This window comes from Dichomitus squalens, assembly GCF_000275845.1.
Source record: "Dichomitus squalens LYAD-421 SS1 unplaced genomic scaffold DICSQscaffold_4, whole genome shotgun sequence".
NCBI lineage: Eukaryota > Fungi > Basidiomycota > Agaricomycetes > Polyporales > Polyporaceae > Dichomitus > Dichomitus squalens.
In genome coordinates this window covers 1,328,222-1,346,622 of record NW_006766886.1, presented here as the reverse complement: position 1 = coordinate 1,346,622, position 18,401 = coordinate 1,328,222, and the positions used below count along the sequence as shown (strand labels likewise).

Here is an 18,401-nt window from a genome sequence, read left to right as displayed (position 1 = left end):
TATGCCTGAATGACGACCCCTGCAGCTCAAACCGTGCCACCATCCGCATCGTCGGCAGCGACTTCCGAAGTTGCAACAGTACCACCGCCGCCAAGCTGGAGATTCCGAATGCGTTCCTCCTCGGCAGCAATATCCGCGTCTTCTTTCTCTCTCCGGTACTTCGCAAGGTCCCAGTCGTCCTCGTCCGCCTCTTCTTCGTCCTCGAACCACTCCGGATTGTACGTGAACTGAACAGACAAGGCGCTACGTCAGCATCCCGAACAGCCCAAATCGAAACACGGAAGGGAGAAGTCGACGAGATGAGGCAGTGAGAAAATTGACGCACCAAATCTCTTCCGCTCATTCCGCTGCTCTTGCCTGCCGCATGTTTCTCGTCCTTAGCCTTCTTCTGCGCGTCCTCTTCGGCAAGCTTCTTGTCCAGTCGCGTTCGCTTCCATTTGGCAAACGTCTCCGGAGTGACAGGCGTCAGGTTAGGTCCGAGTTTGTGGCGCTATGAGTGATAAGGACGTGGGAGGTAAGCTTCCTGTAAGGTGCCGATGAAACAGACGATGACCATACCTCGACTTCTAAAAATTCCTCTAAACTGATCGCGTTTGCCTTTTCCGCGTCCTCGATTGCCTTCTTCTGCGATTTGAGGACGAAGCCCGGTGGAAGCGCATGGCGGTAGTGACAGCTCTCCCCATTCGGACACTCCCAAAACCACCCGTACTTTTCCGTCTCGATCGCCTGGATGAAGTATTTGCAAACAATCTAGCGGCAGAAGGAGTCTATCAACATTCCAAGCGTGTGCATGACGATGTCTGACTCACGTCCGTCGTTGTCCGAGGGTTTCCGCCTTTCGACATGACCACCTTTCGGAGCTTCTCCTCGTCCCAATTCTCCATCGTGTCTGTCCCGATCCTCAGTCCCTCTGCTGCACCCCTCTCCCACAAACGAGATGGCACACGCACCTTTCATCTTGTCCTCCCGGCTGTCTTCATACAAGTTCTTCTTCTCCACCTTCCGCCCTACGTTCATGTCATGACTGAACTTGCACTTGCTCCCCTTCTCGCATGTCCCCGCCTTAAAGAACGCGCACAGGACCGTCTTCGGGTCGACCCCAAACGGCACCTTCTGCGTCTGCACGGGCTTGATGAGCGCAGCCTCCTCCTTCTTCCGCTTCTCCTCCTCGAGCTTGGCCTTCTCGCGCATCGCCTTTTCCTTCTCCTTCTCGAGCACCGCGCGCGACTTGCCCGCTAGCGCCTGCTGCTTTTGTATCGTGGCGACCTCCTTCTGGACCTTGGCCGAGCGGTTTTTCTGAGGGGAGGGAGCACGGTTAGGCCTGGGAACTATTTCGTGTACAAGGCTATGGGCAACGATTCACCGACATTCTTCATGCCAAAGGTCTAGGGGAATCTGGTCAGAAATCTTGAGAGAAAAGGTCATACGTTGTTTGATCGCATACCTTGTCCTCCTTAGGCTTTGAGCCTCCGCTGGCCTGCTGCTTCTTGGGAGGCATGGTGGTGGTCTTGTGTGGCTGGTGTAACGGGAAATGACAGGACACCTGGGCAGAGTGTAATAAATGGCGGGCCTTGCTCTTATTATTGGTAGCGAGCAAGGCGACTGAGGAGAGTAGAGGGCGAGGACGACACGGAAGAAGAGATCGACAACGAGGTGGGCGGACAGATGATGTAGTAAGCGCCTATCCTCCGATGAGGCAAGGCGCATCTTGACGCCCACGTGGAAAAGAGTCATCCCGACAAGGAAGGTGTCTATGTTGATGCCTACGGGCCTGATAGCACTTGTAAAGTTGTCTTGCGAGCCATGTAACAATCGTACATAGGATGCGTACTCCTCGGTCAGGCGTAAGATTGAGCCGCGAGCAAACCTCTGGTCTCGACTGACCGGACGTGATGAAGCCACATATGGATCTGATGTACTAACACAATTTGAAGGCACTACAGACGTCAAATCCGTCCCAACTAATGCCCTACTCATACATCCGTGCCAACCTCTCATGATACAGTATTTGTTGGGTTTAGTATGAACTGGGGTGTTGGTACTTGAGATCGACGAACTCCCGCCCTTCGACGGTCTCGATGACCTGAACAATATTTCAGCGAATGTCTTGACGTATGACAGCCCACGAGATGCGTACCTTGTCATGGAAAGCACCCTGCACTCCTGCAGCCTTCTGTGCAACGCCACCAGACTGTGGAGCCCACGGGTGCGGGCGAGTCGGCACCGTCGTGCGCGCCTTCAAGAACGCGCGGGCCAGTTTCTACATTTCAGACGCAGCATAATTCAGAACGCGATGATTCGAGGCTCGAGCGCAATGATCCCATAGCTGTACGCTTACGTCGTTATCCTCGGCGCTCAATCTCTGCTTGATGAGCGGGTGCTGCTCGTCCTCCTCCTCCTTGGCGTGCGTGAGGAAGGTGCCGACCGCCTTCTCGAGGACGGCGTCGTAGTCGTCGTGCGACATGCTCGTCGCGTCAGCGTCGTAGACCGCGCGCTTCACTTCCGCGTGCTCCTCTTTGTTGTGCTTGGCCGCGTCGCCTAGGCCGAGGGCGGCGTAGTCGTTGTAGACGGAGATCTCCTCTGCGTCGCCGTGGATGGCCATCTCGCGGATGAGGGTATTGGCGATCGCCGCCTTCTGGTCGTGGTCGGCCGTTTGCTTGTACCTGTCCTCCAGGGCCCAAATTGTTGTTGGTTACATGCTTAGATGGAGAGGGCCCGCGCGTGGTAATCGGACGTACCGCTGGAACAAGTCACGGACGTTGTCGTGGTCGAGCTTGATCTGCTCGGTCACGTCGAGGTGAGCACCGGTAGCCATGGGTCTGATTGCGAATCTTGCGGAGGTTGGGCGAAGGACGACGCGTGAGCGTGGTGCGAAGGCCAGAGGATTTCTGAAGACGATAGCCTGCATCTGTTGGTTTATGAGTTCGACACCTGTGAACCCATATACGAAGAGACCCAACTGAGGAGTTGGACAGACAGTGAGCCAATGGGCATCAGGGCGTTCACAATGAGTGTCATGGATGATGGCATACCATTCGACGACGGAGCGGGCCACGAGAACTCCGAAGTTCGATTCTGCGCCAAGAGCTCCGATGGCTCGCCTGGGGACGCGACGTCATATCTGAGCATAATCGACGACTTGCGATCACGTGGACGCGCCTAGACACCGCCGTCATTATTGTGTAGCTTCAATCCGGTATCCACAGTGTGAATTTTGCCCTTCGCGTTTCTGCTGCAGCTGCAAGGCTCGCAGAAAGACTGTCACTGCCAGTGAGTCGGAAGGGAGGCAGTTACTCAGACATGATGTCACTCCATCGGTGGTTCAAACTTCGCATTGATGGTGTGTGCATGGAACCACATCTGAACTGGTCGGCCAGATGCCGGGGAGTTGAGTCGATCCTGTGAAGTCAAAGAGAGTCAGACCTAGAATCGCACCGAAGGAGACTCAATCAATTCCCCTGGTTCATCTCTCCCGGCGTGGGGTTAGTAACCCTCTTCATCTCGCGACGCTCCGCCGAACGCTGCACGATGATAGGCAGGGCACCACTCCTATCAATGGTTTCCGTCAGGCGACCGGACGGGGTCACAGCGTACGACCGGCGCTTGCCGACATCATATGCAAAGCACGCACGCTATTCTTGACCACGTCGTGTTGCAGATGTAACGCGGCAAGGGGGCGTGAATGAACGGCTTGCGCATGAGACCCTCCGGCCACCCAGATCGCCGGACGTCGATGCCGGCAAGGGCAACCAGCCGAGAGCCCGTTGTGTGGCCGACGATTTGGCCTTGTAGGCTCACTGTCCCTTGTTCCCGATCGGGAGGGGCGGTATGAGACGCGCGCACTGCGTTCCGTCGTCATTTGTTTTCACGAATTGAGTAGACCGTAGCGAGGTGGCGTCGGATGGGCGATGTTGACGTTGTTGGACTGGGGCACCGCGGCTTTGCTCCGACGGGGCGACAAGGCGGGGACTGTAGCGGTCGCGACCAAACGATCCGTGGACGAAGGGTAGATGAGCCGGATGCGTGGTTCCAGGGGTGCAGTGTTCGAATCTGGAGATCCGGAGATGGTGGTGTCGTCGAAAACGTGGTCGAGAGAGCGCAATCTCAAACTCAATGTTGAGGGAGTGGAGGCACGTCCTCAGTGACCCGACAGGAGCGGCCACGGACTCAGCACCTATATCTCGGAGGGGACTGGTCCTGGCTGGTCGGACCGGAGTAAACAGGCTTGGGTGGGAGTTGCTTTGCACCGCTGAGCGCCGGACGTACTGTGAGCTTCCCATACTCCCAAAATGGTGCTGGCAAGACACGAGGAAGTTCGCTGCTTCCCGCCTTGGGACCAAGCGCATTCAATGTGGATGTGGTACACAGCGCGGTGGGGATTCCGGCTTGGCCTGACCAGGACGCGAGCGGCGGCCGAAGCGCGTGCAGTACGTTATGCTTGGGATTCTCCGCCACGGGGCACCGAGCAAAAGCCACAGCAGGATTTGGAATCAGGACGATAGTTTGCTACAGCAAGCATAGTGGCGCGGTCAGTCGCTGGCTACAGCATAGCCGGGCTAGCAAGGAGTCGGATCCCATAAGTATCGGGTCGTGACATGCAACTCCAGTACGCCCGCGCACACGCAACAGGACCGAGGGCGTCCTACCGTGCGCGTGAAGGAACGCCATACGGGAGCGCGTGTGACAGGGAAGTCTTGAGCATTCCTGTGAGCGCCATTTGGGAACGTTCGCACATGCAAGGGAGGTACGTACTCCTAGCGCGCAGGAAGACGAAACTGAAGAGGACTCGGTCAGTACCCCCCCTTCCGAAAGCAGGTTACTCGGCACATGGGAGTAAGCAGGCTGGTTGTAAGACAATGTCCTCCAGACGTGTAGAATGGCCTTTGGTTCTGGGCATGGAAACCGGGTGTTGCTCCCGCCCCGTTGACCTGAAACAGGGAACACGTCTAGCAGAAGGCATACGTGTGAGAAGGACGCACGAGGGACTCTCGCGAAGCGCTGTCACGAGATGCGATTCATCCGTTCTGTATTGAGCTACCGTATCGCCCGTGCACTTTTGGCTACACATAGCTGCGGAGGGACATGCGCGTTGCGCAACCACAATCCACCTTCGTGCGGAATGAGTGTCGGTGATGGAGTGTGCGGTGGTTAGTGGTTCTGACGGCAAACGATATCATTTCAGCATGCAGGGTCCTCTGACAGGAAGTAGGTGCGTGTGGTGCAGCCGGCTTCGACAGTCATTGAGAGTCAGCATCGATTGGCCACTTCGACTGCTGCGCCGAACGATGTTATGGATGGAGTCAAACCATACGTGCCGGGACAGCGGGCGTGTTCAGCACGCGCGTTGCGCGCAACGAGGCACTGGGGATTGACAATTGAGGATACTGGATAAGGAGAAGAAAGAGAATCAGTTAAATCGGGCGTGCCTTGGTTGGCTGGAAAAGGGAGGCCGAGAGGGAGAGGCACGAGCGCCATCGGTGCAAAGTCAACTGATCCGGACGGTGGGCATCATGGCGGGAAATCAGACAGCACGCGAAGCTCCGCGACTGGTCCGTGCGCGTGCAGGCAGCTGCAGCTGGTGGTGAGTGGGGTGGCCACTAGTGGGGGAGGAGAGCCACGGTGCTGAATATTTTTGCTGGCTGGGGCTTCGAGGGCGCGACATGGGACGCGTCTGGTACGATCGCGCGATGCTGAAACGCGTCGAGGCGCGCGTTAATGGGCGTCTGTGGAGCCTGGAAAAAGCGCGGCTGTTTACGTAAGACCTCGGATGGCGCCGGCAGCCCCTCGACGCGACGCGCTCTCGCCGCGGTCTACCCATCCGTGTCTCTTCCTGTCACACGTCCCCGACGCCCTCAACCACGGCCCAGCACCGCGTCCGTCGCTCCTCGCACCCTCCCCGCCGTTCTCCATCACGTCGGTCACAATCACAGGCCTCCTGGCGACGCGCCCCGCCGCCATGGCCACCCCATCGTCCTCCGCGACAACTCCCTCCCCCAGGCTCCGCTATCTGCAGCCTGCTGCGAGCGCGTCGACCTCTGCGGTTGTGCCCAACGGCCATTTATCCAATGACAGCGACGATAGGGAGACCTTGGCTAGGAGAATCACGGCTGATGCCCATTTGGGAGAGGTATGTCCGCTCGTATTCCCCGTCTGTTTCCATCTTCCCTTGGCGAGAACACCGCTGCTTTCCCGTCCATTGCACGTCCGCATCGGCGACGATGGCCTCTCTATAGTACTCCTGCCATTTTTCGACGCATCTTACACGCGTCAGCATCGCATCTCCCTCCAGGAATCGCGCGATATTCACGTTGCAGAGGCTGTTATCCGGGGAGACGGTACGACCCTTCCGGCCCTTGGAGCAGTCAATCCTGCAAGGCCCTTGCCACAAAAGTGGTGCCTACTGTCATTCGCATGTACTGCATCCATCAGTCATCGATTCCCTTCGGGCCTTCTCTGTAGGGCAGTTAACTAATAACCCCTGTCCTCCTTTCCCATCTAGCTTGCTCTCAGCCTACGCGCCCGTCTATTGTACGCCAACTTCAAGGTCAAGAGTAACACGGCCAATCACACGCTACACGAACTCGATTCCCAGCTATCCGCAGCGGGCAAGCATACCCCAAATGGCAAGAGGGTAGCCAACCACTTCGCCGACCCAGGAAGCCCATCTAGCAACGCAGGAGGCCAGTCCTCGCGTTCCGCCGCACGGAAAGGTTCGATGGCCCCGCCACCGCCCGTCACCGCTTCCGCTGCGCAGAGCTTGTTCTCCTCTCTACTGGCGCCGCCGCCTTCGAAACGGGCGCGCACAATTCATAATCCCGAAGACCCGCCCGTGCCGGCGCCAGAGAAAGTGGTCGAGCAGACACGTTCTCCTCGACCACCGAAGGTCGCGCGTACACCAGATGCGCATGCGAAGTCGAAGTCGAAGAGAGCCGCCAAGGAGACGGCGTCGGCCAAAGGCAAGGGCAAGGGCAAGCAGCGCGTCACGGCAGAGGGCAGCTTCGAGACGGTAACCAGCTCGGTGGAAGATAGGGAGATTGACATGGAAGCCGCTGCAACACTCACGACCCTGCTGCTCAACCAGCAGCGACCATCCGTGTCGGCGACGGCGGGGTCGCCGCGGTCGAGCATATCGGCCGGCTCCGACCCAGGATCCACGCACTCGTTCACACAATATGCGCAAAGCGCGGCCAGGACGGCGGCAGGTGGGAGCACGCCAGTGCCTTCGTCTTCCCAACAGCCTCTGTTCTCTAGGGCGCCACGCTCTACGGCTACCCCGCCACATTCTCCTGCCCTGTCCCAAGCTTCTCCGGCCTTGTCCCACGCAGTGGCACGTCGAGCAAGCACAACCCAAGGCAGCAGCTTACGTCCCGAAGGCGCTGGCACGCCGAAAATGACACCCCGTGACCGCGTAGAGGACACGGATGCGGCGGACCTGCTCCTTCATATGGCTACCTCTCCTTCTCCGGTCCGACCCTCCAGCCTTCGAAACCGCGACGCTCGCGACGCCGCTGCCTTCCGCACCCTCTACGGAGGTGGATCTGGTCCGAAGGGTCGCGTCCTGTTCTCGTCGGCGAGTGAAGACGGCCGTTCACCGCGGACGTTATCTCGGGAGATGAGCGGTAGCTTCGCGTCTATATCCAGTACTGCGACGGAGCCGGTGTCCCCTCGCACCATACCCGCTAGAGCGAACGCGTCCCAAGTGCCGTCGAGACTGTCGACCGTTCATGATGCGTCACAGTCGAGTAGTCATGGCCATCTAGGCATCCCGATGCTACCGACTGTCACGCCGCCCACACCGACCGACCAGGCACCCCCACACCTACTGCCCGCCGCGCTGGGTGCTAACCAGCGACCAGCTGTTCGATCTCCTGGACACTCTTCTCAGCCGCCTTCGGATAAGCCAGCCCCCCGCACGCCCAATGCGTCATTTAGCCTCAGCGATTATATGAACGTCTCCCCTTCTCCAGCTGCCGCCATGCTCCCGTCGTCGAGAACGCCTTCGGGCCTATCCTCACAAGCCGGTCGACGGTTATTCGAAGACCACCATAAGGTCAACGGGAGCGCCGCCCCGCCACAATTGTACTCCAAGCCACCGTCCTCGCCCACGCAACACGCTAGCCTGCAGAGTTGAGCGGCCAGTCTCTATCCTTGGGTGACCTCTATAGAGGGTCCTCGTATATATTCGGTCTTCGCTTGTCCTCTATCCTTGATTGTATCGGTCTGCTCAATAACGCGGCGCCGTCGAAGATATCGGACGGAGTTGTGCCCATCTTGTACTCAAGCCCGCTTGCATCCTGTAGCCTCTCTGCCCATCCCGTCAGCCTGTGATCCCCAACAACGATAATGCTCTATTCCGAACGACCACGCCCGAGTTGTGTCGCCTGTCCATGTCCCCTCACCACCTTGGCGATGCACGCCTCGGGGTCTTGGTCAATATCGACAACGACAACACACTCCTCATGTGCTATACACGCCCCGCCATGTCTTTCTCTGTCGATACGCATGTTCCACACTCCCGCTTCATGACCGCCCCCCCCCAGCTTTTCATCCGCGTTGCCGCCCGCCAAGGGCGAATCGCATCAACACCGTCCGTCGTTGAAGACCTGCGTGTCCTCGGACGGTGTCTATCCGCCATTCCATCGCGTGAAATGGACACTGGTCATCCTGTATCGGTCTGTTGTCTTCTCCGCTCTCATCGCCATGTCTTGTCATGTCTCATGGTTCTGTACACGATCTCGTCGGTCCCTTCACCCTCTCATCTTTTGTTATCAGTTTCCCAGCTTTGCTTTGCTGTCCATAGTCGCTTCGTCATTCTCCGCGCTGTATAGTACGCCCTCACGTTCCCGTTCACATGGTGATATGGTGATGATTTGTTTAGGCACGGAGGCCTTCGTTGTTTGCCCCGTTCCGCGTTGTTCCCTCCCTTCCCGCTTTTCACGTTCGTTGTGCCGCTTGCATGCGGGAGCGCACCCCCCTATGTTCATTTTCACGACGTTGTCGTTGGACTGTGGTTGCTTTCGACCGAGTTCGCGTTCTTCTAGCTTGACTTCGTCGCCGTTCTCTCCTCTTCGAGCTCCAATGTCTCCTCTTGAGTCCCTCTCTCTCTCTCCAACACGCACTATGTAACGTCGTCCATGTACTATACAACCATCTCTCTCTCTCATCTTTATCAACGTATAAGTATTTCTCTGTCTCTCTCTCTGTTCTGTATCCCTCGTCGGGCCCGGGATCGGCGCGCGGCTGAGCTCCCGCCGATCGCTCACCGTGGGAAACAGCGGTTCGCGGACGCTGAACGTTTGAATGTCGACGCGGTGTAGAACGGCTTCGACCCAACATCGACGCCTACAGCGATCTTTCGGGCTGGTCTTTGTCGTCTTAAAACTGTTCGAAGACTGGACGCTTGCATCTCGCGCTGCTGCAACGACTGCGATAGCCTTGCACTGTCTCTTTGAGGAGTTTGGACGGGGTGCGCGTTGTCCTCAAGAGGTGCATACAAGGGGAACCAGGATTGCGAACGTACAGAGAGTGTTAGGAGGCGTCAACAAGCGCAAGGTAAGAGTGTGCATGTACTATGTATAACGGAGTATACTCAAAATCCCACTAGTCTTGCATCGAGGGCTCCGCTCGTCCGTTAGAGGAACCGAGACGCGCCTGCTAACTACCACACGCCGTGGAGCGTTGTTACTTGTAAGTCAGGGGAAGTCCGTCAGAATCCAATTGAGTACACTTGTCAATTGCAACGTGCATACGCGCAGGTTCTGAAGGAAGCACGCTGCCAACAGTCTGTCCTCTACCACGATGTCCGTCTCAAGCTATTCAAGCCCGCAGCATCCCTCCCAGCAATATGACATGAGTAGCTATATCCGCCAGCCCTCCTCATCCCCCTTGATGCAACGCGCATCGATCCCGCAGCCCCCACAAAACCATGCCCCTTTCCGTGCCCCCGCGCACAAGCATGCGCACCACCTGCATTCCATTCCTCCACGGGAGAAGTCGACGCGCACGTTGATAATCGACCACCTACTTTGGGTGCACGGGCGGACGCGCTTCGCCCAGGCGCGGGCAGAACTTGGGATGACCGACCGCACTGGCGGTCCATCGTCTTCCAACTATGTGCACCGGGACCGCCCGGAGAACTTCGAAGAGGACGAAGAGGCTTACAGCGATGGAGAGGACGTGCGCGTCTTGAGCGCGCGCGAAGGAGGGCCAGAGCATACACACGCGGATGACGAGGACGAGCGGCTGGAGCGCCAGGACCTGCCCCTCGCGCGCAGCCTCCGCCAGCGCGCGGAGAGCGTAGAGAAGGTCGCGACGGCGATGCTCGACCAGCCGCCAGAGGTGCGGCCGATGCACCCCGACGACCTGCTGGAGCCTCCGACGTCGCCTTCGCTCCAGCCGCAGAACAACCGACAGCACCAACACAGGCTTCCGAACGGCGTCCGTCTGCGCCTGGCGCTCGCGACCGTCGTCAACGACTTCTTTTCTCGCCGCGCGCCTGACCCCCCAAGCAGGGCCCCTGTCGCCCCGTCAGATCCTAACGTGCCCGCTTCCGCTGTCCTCCCTTCCGCCCTCGTCCCGCTTGCTGGTCTGTCTAATGCGGCGCTGCTTCCGGGTATCCCACGGTCGCCCCGCAAGCCAGTCCCGACGGAGTACATTCGGTCCTTGTACGCGATCGGCTCCGATCCCGATACGTCGAATTCTCCGCCTTCGCTGCGCTGCCCGCGTCATCTGCACATGGGCTGCGAAATTTGCGTCGAAGCGAAGTCGCAGTTCACGGTGCGCCCCGGGCAGTCGCGCGGACGCCCTGCGTCCGGGCGCGCTGGGTCGACGAGCGGCAGCAGCCCCGGCGACGTCTCGTCCCCAGGCAATGGCCCCGTTCTCGCGACTGGCGTCACTGGGTGGCAGGATGGCAGCGGGATAGGCTCTGGGCTGGCGCGCCCAGGACCGAAGGGCACCGTGCTCCGCCGGCCGTCGATGCCCAATGGGATCCTAGTGGGGAACGGGCAGGTTCCGACGATGTTCAACACGAAGCTCGCGGAGCTTATCCCTAGGTTCATGCGCTTGAGCGCGCTGGTGGCTATGGAGCTCGGACGTGAGTCGACAGAGGACCGTACGTCCGTCGACGGCGGAGACCGGCGAGAAGAGGACGGCGTCGTGGCGGGATCCTCGAACTCGGGCGGGAACATGATGAATGCGCCTCCTACGCCGCGTCCTATGTCGTCTCCGCAGACATCGCCCCGTGTCACTGCGCAGAGACACGCTTCGGATTCGGCGTTCTACTTGGCGAACGCCTTCCGGCCGTCGAGGGAGTGGTACTACCTCTTCGCTGGACTGCTCACTCGAGCGGTGCTCGAAGGGTACCTCACCGCCAACTGGCGCGGAATCGAACCGCTCGAGGTGCTGCTGGGCGTGGGCCTTGCGATGTCACATTCACATACGCGGCCTCCGAGGCCTCCGAATAGCACTGCGTCAAGTTCGTCTGGGGCTACGGCGAATCGGGCGAGCGGCGGCGACGACCCTGAGTTTACCGAATTCGACCCGGACGACCTCCCAGAGCTTGACGAGGCTACGAAGGTCTTATTTCCTTCTCTCCGCGAGCCTCTTGGTGGGGGTCAGGGCCCTGTCTACTATGCACGCGAGGGCGCAGAGCTCGAATATGAGCTCGAGATGACTGAACGGCTGGCACGGGTGAGTCGTGACGTGATATAGGCCTGCTGCGAATCACCCTTTTAAAACTGTGGAATAGTTCTACGCAGTCCCGTCCACAACTCCAGACGTAGCAACGCATATGGAGGACCTTGCCTGGCAGTTTCCCGCTGAGACAGTCGAACGTGCTGCAGTTCGCTTTTGTGAAGCCATCGCACGCTGGAGAGGCAAACCGGAGCTAGAGACTGTACGTTCGGAGACCTATCTCATCAGTACATACCGCTCACATTTGCAAATCTATAGTACAAAAAAGCATCTTGGATCACCGGCTCCAAGGACCAGAACCAGACCTCTGCGAGTGCCAACGGGGCAGGATCAGCTGGCACCGGGGCCATGTCGATCGAGTCGTTAGTCCACTCAAATCCCGCGAGTCCAACAGTGTCTACACTGCCCACTCCTGTCTCTGCTCGCCCATCGGAACCCGCTCGACGCGGGCCAGCCATCGAGCAATACTTCACGATGCCTCCCAGTTTCTCGTTGCAAAACCGTAAGAGAAGGAGAGACGAGTCCGACAGAGGGGACGATATACGCAGAGCACCCCCCATGCCTACGTTCTGATGATCTTTTTACGACCTCGTCCGATTGGCTCCGGCGATCGGGGTGGTCTATTGGACATTGTCCCGGCAGCTATCTTTATTGGAATGTCAGCCGTGAATTTCCTGGGTACTATCGTAATTGCATGCTGACGCTACCTGCAAGCATGTTGTAGTGTTGTAGATATACTCGCTTTGAGTCAATGCTTTGTGGCTGTCGTTCGTCTCGTTAATGTACTAATATCCAAGTTCCGTGCTGAACGCAACTCAGAAGCAGAGATTGGAAATACACCGTCAAGCCATCACTTATCAAACAGATGTCAATACAAGCCGGCAGGGATTTTCAACATAGACGCTTCCGACCACGTTACCGATCGATTACAGGCCGACGTCGGAGACTTATCCGACCACTAGTAATCTTGGCTTTGTCGTCTTCGTCTCCTTTCACACTCATCCTGAGTGTCTGAGAGTCTATTGGGACATCGACATTCGATCACTGCTACTTCTGCTGAATCTGACGAGTACGCCCTCTACTCAACGTTTGTACAGCCGGATTGGAATTGGTTAGCCCCTACTAACGCAATCTATCAGCTCTTCTCCGTGGGGTCGAGGGGACGCAATGCGTTGTCTGGACACACACACCGGGGAGTTCGTCGACATCAATCCAGAGTGGACGAACTATGCCATATTGTCGCATACCTGGAACGAAGGCGGAGAGCAGACGTATACCGAGCTGAGGGAGATCCAGAAGCGTTGCTGTTCCAGAGGACATCCTCCACAGGGAGGAGCGAGGGGTCTCCCTCCATTCTTATCCTCTTCCCTGGAGGTACCGTCAGGTAGTACGGTGGGTTCGTTGCTCATGTAGCAATTCCTCCTCGCTTTGGCATTGACAGTCCCATACTCCTTCTAGCCTCCGTATCACCGGCTAACAAGGGGAGGTTGATTCCGTACGATGACACCAACCTCAGACCGGCAAGGCGCGGATCTACGCAGGATGACTCAGCCACATCACACGCGGAAGAGCCCAGCCTACACCGTTCCCTAAGAGAACTGTGGTCATCTATTCTGCTCATCTTCACCCTGCTCAGCTACCTTTACTTCGGCCCATCCCCGGGCTCTTCAGAAGCTGCTCCTCTCTCTGACGAATCTCGGATGCCACAATGCTCCATCTGGGACGATCCCGATCTCGCGCGAAAAATTCGAGAGGCCTGCAGGGTAGCCCGCGAGGCTGGTTACCAGTACCTATGGATCGACTCGTGTTGCATCGACAAGGCAAGTAGCTCAGAGTTGTCCGAGGCGATCAATTCAATGTATGACTGGTACGGCCGTGCGGAGGTGTGTTATGTCTACCTAGCCGACGTGTCCTCCGGCGAGGATCCTTACGCATGCCAGTCCTCCTTCCGGTCGAGCCGATGGCATAGGCGCGGGTGGACGCTCCAGGAGCTTATTGCTCCCCGCGCGGCGATCTTTCTCTCGAAGGATTGGGAGAGCATCGGATCAAAGCACGCTCTAGCTGCGCTTGTAGAGGAAATCACGATGATCCCTCGGGAGGCTCTACTCCACCTGGAGTCGCTCGATGAGTACAGCGTAGCCGAGCGACTCTCGTGGGCAGCCCAGCGGGAGACAACACGAGCGGAAGATCGAGCCTACTCACTTCTCGGGATCTTCGACATCAATATGCACACGCTATATGGCGAGGGCGAGCGCGCTTTCCGACGGTTGCAAGAGGAGATCTTGCGGCGAGTGCCCGACCAGAGCCTGTTTGCATGGGGGAATGTCTATGCAGATACCGAGGCACACCAGGACCTTGCCCAGTGCCCGTTGCTCCAGGCTGCTAACAGCATCACATGCGGAATATCCGATGACGTATCCGAGACGGCTCTTTTCGCTCCGCACCCTGAGAAGTTGACCAAGGGTGGTAAGATCAGAGCAGTGTCTCATAACGACGTCTTCCGCCGTCTCCGACTCGCCCACCTTCCTGTCACGCAATACGTCTCCACCCCTCACGGCATCCAGATGCAGATCCCAGTCATACCACTAGCTCGCTGTCTTCGTCATGGTGCCGTGCAAGACTCCGAGCACACTCTGCAATCCCGATGGTATCTGGCCATACTCGGGTGCGAGCACGTTGACCACCCCGGCGCCCTGCTTGGGCGGGTCTGCTACATCCCTTCGTCCGAGTCAGGCATCGACCACCTGTACTGCGGATTTGCTGGTCCAGGGCATTTGTACATGCATTTCAACCTTTTCCCCTTGTCATCGGCCACCATGGAACGCTGTCATGAGGATATTCAGCTCAAGACAGTGTACATATCCCACCCAATACGCGCTACCCTACAACCAGGGACAGCTCGCTATGAGCCACACGAGAAGGTCAATCTCGTTCTGCGGAGGAAGACTCGAGACGCTCTACGCACCGAAGGGTACACGGCTGAACTCCGCGGTCCGGATCAGGAGGAACCCACCACTCATTGGCTAACACTTTCCAGCGACGACCACATCATAACCATCGTGTACCGGCAGACCCTGGACGATGATAGCAAAGAACTGACCGTCGAGGCCCATGTGACGATGTCGCGACCCTCCCTCAATTCGTCTGGGGATGTGCAGATAGTTTATAGATCCGTGAAGTGGAGGGAGAGTGTGTATTCTGCACCGTGGGGCAGTCTACTCAGCAGCAGGGAAATCATGCTCGCCGTCGCGCCTAGGAAGCTCACTGTGACGCTTGGTCTGGACTGGGCGACATCATCACATTACTTCTTACGCGTCGAAATCAACTCCAGACCGCTCTTAGTCACACCAGCCACGTCCCTCGAGCTGGCACAGGATGAAGTGTGTCGAACGCCAGGATCCGGTGGAAGAGGAGTGGGCTTGCAGGTCATTGGGGCTGATGGGAAGGAAGCGTAAGGGTCCCGTGTACCGATGACGAGGCGTTTCACGGCATGCTCGACGGAGTCGGATAGCAATTCAGGTTAGCGTAAGGTGCGCAGTGAGGGATATTGATAGTGGTCTATGCTCAGCACGGGTGTCGCGTCTAGCTATTCTTGAAGAAGTTTGTCACCACAAAGAAAAGAGGGATTGAATCCATATTGACATACTCTGTGGTGCTTCCTAGCATGTCGAAGGGGTGAACGAACGTGGACCGACAGCACGATGGCGACGTCCTTACGCTCGTTGTCAACGATCGACTCGGCGTCGTTCGAGACTACGTGACAGAAGCGTATAGCAAACGGATTCCGGGAGCCAAATCAAGTTCGAGCAGTAAAGCCACACGCCTTTCTGGGAGCAGAGGAAGAGATATATGGAAGCAGTCGCAGGATTCTTGTGGGGAAGGGGCTCTGATGCCATAGACCTTCCTACTAATGTACAAGAACATGTTACCCTGCAGAGTTCAGACTCTGCAAAGCGCATGAGTATGGATGGTGAAGTAGAATTAGAGACCTACCCTTCACAAGGGGGTTCACCACCACACGACACCCTTCATCAGCCTCCGACCTGTCCTCACTACTTGCGCATTGAGTACACTCCCATCGTCGCCGAACTTTGCGCCAACGTCAACAGATCCTCCAGGGTGACGAATCCTGACCATTCCTTCCGGGGCAACACCTCTCCTGCCACGAGCTCTGGCTAGGATGTCGTGCGCTAGTGTTCCCTTCACCCCAGCAGCGACTCCAAGACAGAGTCCGACCGTCATCGGCACAGCTTTGTGTAAAACTCCCATAGAAAAGGCGTGAACGATAACGTCGACGCCATCGGTGAGGTCCTTGTCGGAGGTAGGTTCGTTCAGAATGGCGATTTTGGGCTGAGCCTTCGCAGAGGGGTCTAGACCCATACGGACGGCGCCCGCCTGACGGATGCGCTCAACGACTGCTTCGACATCAGGACGGGTGAGATGGTCTGCTGTGAGCTCTCGATGTTCCAGACCTATAGCTCCCGCAAGGTGCTCGGCAGCGATGAACACGGTGGGATTTGTTGCATCAACAAGAGAGGCAGGAATAGCAGTGTCCTCGAGCGCGAGGTTGTCTGAAGGAGAGCCTGTAGGCAGCAGTTTGCCCGTCCGTGCCCCTCCTGGGTCGACGAACTGGAGAACAATCCGGGACGCCTTTCCCGGTACGCCGGCCACCTCGACTTCAGGGCGCTCTAGATCCGCTGTGTGCGAAGAAGAGAGTGGGAAGGTCGTATCTATGACCTTGGCTGTGTTGGTGTTGTACGACCGGACGGTCCCCAGACCGCTGTTCTCGTTGAACCTGGGCGTACACAGGTCCTCGTCGAGCGCGAAGACGCCAATCATGCTCGAAAGGTTGCCACAGTTCCCAGATACATCAAGCTCGCCATCCTCTATGCCGACCTGCACGAAGGTGTACTCGACATCAACACCGCTCTGGGCCGAAGAAGGGGGGCCGACGACGCAGATCTTGGACAAACTGGAGACGCCGCCACCCATGCCGTTCAGCTGGCGACGATAGTGTGGATCGGGAGAGCCCATGATACCCTGAAAGATGGGTTTCCAATCATCCTGACTCTCAGGAAGGTCAGAACGCTTGAGGAAGATACCCTTGGACGTCCCTCCGCGGAGGAATGAGGCTGGGAGAGGATTGGCAACCTTTTGGGTAAGAGAACGCGCTCGCATCATGTCACCATGAGCTATTCGCGCATACCCAGACCGCGAAGTAGACATCATCCTGAATGAGGTCCTGAGAAACTGTTCAAGGAGATGCATAACGCAATGATCATACCTGCAGTTGCATGCAGTCGCGGAGTGATACTGGTGCGAAGGAGAGTCGGGCTTTGCGCCACGCTCCCATACGCACCGGAGCGCTCGGAAGCAGGCCTCCGTGAGCCGGTCCGTCTCGCCGACAACTTACGAGAGGATTGCCTCAGGACCTGATCCAATAATGAGTGCAATCTATTCCTTCCATAGACGTTGGCGTTATCGCCGTCTTGACTATCACAAACACTTATATCGTTGCAGGAGCACCTCCTGCCTTCAAGTAGTATCCCGTATCTACAGCTACTACATAGGTTTCGACACTAACGACAGTCTCTGTCTCCGACCCGCCACGCAGACTTCCACGCGATGAAGTTCGTCTAGTCCTACCCATGTTCATAGGCTTCCTCCACAAGCTACGTTTTGGCGAGCCTTGGGTATCTGCTTAACATTTGACAGATGTGGGCAGACTTGGCCTCACTCCTTGCGGAACTTAGGAGGACTCTTCCAGGGTTCGACCTGCTGAGCCTGCATCGTGACCACAGCTGGGTCAGTACACTTTCCGACAACAGGTGCCATGCTCACTGACCTCATCCCAGTTCTTCTGGAAGCTCGGGCGGCTCTCAAGATCCTGTACATACTGCCTGAACCGAGCGAACTTCTCGCTAGCAAAAGCCTCCCGCAGGCGATCTCCGTCAGCCTGCGAGTATGCACCGATACCGTGGCGCAAGAATAACAGCATGCGAACGAAGAAGGGGGCGACGGCGATGTCTGCGATAGAGTACTGGCCGATAGCGAATCCCGTTGGAGGTAGGGCTGCTTGGAGCTTCTCGATAGCCTGCAGGATGGGCTCGGTGCCTTCTCCGAGGAAGAAAGCAGACTTGTACGGAGGCTGGATCCAGCTGTCATAGATCTGAATGAACCCTCGAGCCTTAGCACGCAGGATGGGATCTTTGGGAAGCAGTCCAGAGTCGGGGAAGATATCTGCGATGAATTCGATCAGCGCCAGCGACTCGGTGAGCTTCGCTGATTCGGGCGAGGGCTCTTCCGGGGGAACGTCAGGACCGCCGTACGCGATGGAGGGGATCTGGTAGGCAAACGATCGTCAGTTGAGCATATACTAGTGAAGCGCGACCCAATGTCTTACCCGACCGCGGGGATTGATCTGGTAGTACCAGTCGGGCTTGGTACGGGTGTTCGGGAACTCATACGCTAGATAGTCTGCGCCAGCCTCATCGAGCGCCAGCCGAACTCTGTGCGAGTAGGGAGAATACTGAACGATACGGAAATCGTTAATATGAGCTCAATGTGGTTGGATTGATCAGAACAAGACATACCGGCGCGGTATAGAATTGGATACGTTGGACGGTGGACATGATATGTTCGCTAGGGAGTCTGGAAATCTGGATGCAGATGGGATCCTGGGGTTGTCGAGCAGGACCCAACCCGAGCTC

General features: G+C 57.5%; 7 protein-coding genes across 7 annotated transcripts; 3 read left to right on the top strand and 4 right to left on the bottom strand.

The window, feature by feature from the left end:
• Window positions 1-26: 26 nt before the first annotated feature.
• On the bottom strand, window positions 27-1,498 carry DICSQDRAFT_52774 (uncharacterized protein; the record flags this gene model as incomplete). Its single annotated transcript, XM_007362607.1, has 7 exons — window positions 27-227; window positions 326-490; window positions 559-750; window positions 810-889; window positions 951-1,296; window positions 1,368-1,385; window positions 1,445-1,498. The coding sequence occupies 7 exons, from the start codon at window positions 1,496-1,498 to the stop codon at window positions 27-29; spliced, it is 1,056 nt and encodes a 351-aa protein (XP_007362669.1).
• Window positions 1,499-2,017: 519 nt separating this feature from the next.
• Window positions 2,018-2,815, bottom strand: DICSQDRAFT_167024 (uncharacterized protein; the record flags this gene model as incomplete). The annotated part of the gene is made up of 4 exons (XM_007362606.1): window positions 2,018-2,083; window positions 2,138-2,260; window positions 2,339-2,663; window positions 2,739-2,815. 4 exons carry the CDS (start codon window positions 2,813-2,815, stop codon window positions 2,018-2,020), a joined length of 591 nt encoding a protein of 196 aa, XP_007362668.1.
• A 3,141-nt stretch (window positions 2,816-5,956) lies between these two features.
• Window positions 5,957-8,528, top strand: DICSQDRAFT_159863 (uncharacterized protein; the record flags this gene model as incomplete). The annotated part of the gene is made up of 3 exons (XM_007362605.1): window positions 5,957-6,127; window positions 6,234-6,335; window positions 6,500-8,528. The coding sequence occupies 3 exons, from the start codon at window positions 5,957-5,959 to the stop codon at window positions 8,129-8,131; spliced, it is 1,905 nt and encodes a 634-aa protein (XP_007362667.1). The 3' UTR covers window positions 8,132-8,528.
• A 1,330-nt stretch (window positions 8,529-9,858) lies between these two features.
• DICSQDRAFT_80644 (uncharacterized protein) lies at window positions 9,859-12,344 on the top strand. Its single transcript, XM_007362604.1, has 3 exons — window positions 9,859-11,688; window positions 11,747-11,893; window positions 11,950-12,344. Exons 1-3 carry the CDS (start codon window positions 9,889-9,891, stop codon window positions 12,262-12,264), a joined length of 2,262 nt encoding a protein of 753 aa, XP_007362666.1. The 5' UTR covers window positions 9,859-9,888; the 3' UTR covers window positions 12,265-12,344.
• A 514-nt stretch (window positions 12,345-12,858) lies between these two features.
• On the top strand, window positions 12,859-15,146 carry DICSQDRAFT_167021 (HET-domain-containing protein; the record flags this gene model as incomplete). Its single annotated transcript, XM_007362603.1, has 2 exons — window positions 12,859-13,087; window positions 13,150-15,146. The coding sequence occupies 2 exons, from the start codon at window positions 12,859-12,861 to the stop codon at window positions 15,144-15,146; spliced, it is 2,226 nt and encodes a 741-aa protein (XP_007362665.1).
• Window positions 15,147-15,699: 553 nt separating this feature from the next.
• On the bottom strand, window positions 15,700-16,869 carry DICSQDRAFT_53077 (uncharacterized protein; the record flags this gene model as incomplete). The annotated part of the gene is made up of 1 exon (XM_007362602.1): window positions 15,700-16,869. One exon carries the CDS (start codon window positions 16,867-16,869, stop codon window positions 15,700-15,702), a length of 1,170 nt encoding a protein of 389 aa, XP_007362664.1.
• Window positions 16,870-17,140: 271 nt separating this feature from the next.
• On the bottom strand, window positions 17,141-18,362 carry DICSQDRAFT_100284 (uncharacterized protein). Its single transcript, XM_007362601.1, has 4 exons — window positions 18,285-18,362; window positions 18,095-18,220; window positions 17,537-18,034; window positions 17,141-17,475 (listed from the first exon to the last, which is right to left on the bottom strand). The coding sequence occupies exons 1-4, from the start codon at window positions 18,321-18,323 to the stop codon at window positions 17,425-17,427; spliced, it is 714 nt and encodes a 237-aa protein (XP_007362663.1). The 5' UTR covers window positions 18,324-18,362; the 3' UTR covers window positions 17,141-17,424.
• Window positions 18,363-18,401: the final 39 nt, after the last annotated feature.

Coding starts and splice junctions, on each gene's coding strand:
- DICSQDRAFT_80644 (XM_007362604.1), top strand. CDS start 9,889: ATGCAACGCGCATCGATCCCGCAGCCCCCACAAAACCATGCCCCTTTC. Junction 11,689..11,746: donor TGACTGAACGGCTGGCACGG/GTGAGTCGTGAC, acceptor ACTGTGGAATAG/TTCTACGCAGTCCCGTCCAC. Junction 11,894..11,949: donor GCAAACCGGAGCTAGAGACT/GTACGTTCGGAG, acceptor GCAAATCTATAG/TACAAAAAAGCATCTTGGAT.
- DICSQDRAFT_100284 (XM_007362601.1), bottom strand. CDS start 18,323: ATGTCCACCGTCCAACGTATCCAATTCTATACCGCGCCG. Junction 18,035..18,094: donor AGATCAATCCCCGCGGTCGG/GTAAGACATTGG, acceptor TTTGCCTACCAG/ATCCCCTCCATCGCGTACGG. Junction 17,476..17,536: donor TCCAGAAGAACTGGGATGAG/GTCAGTGAGCAT, acceptor GTCACGATGCAG/GCTCAGCAGGTCGAACCCTG.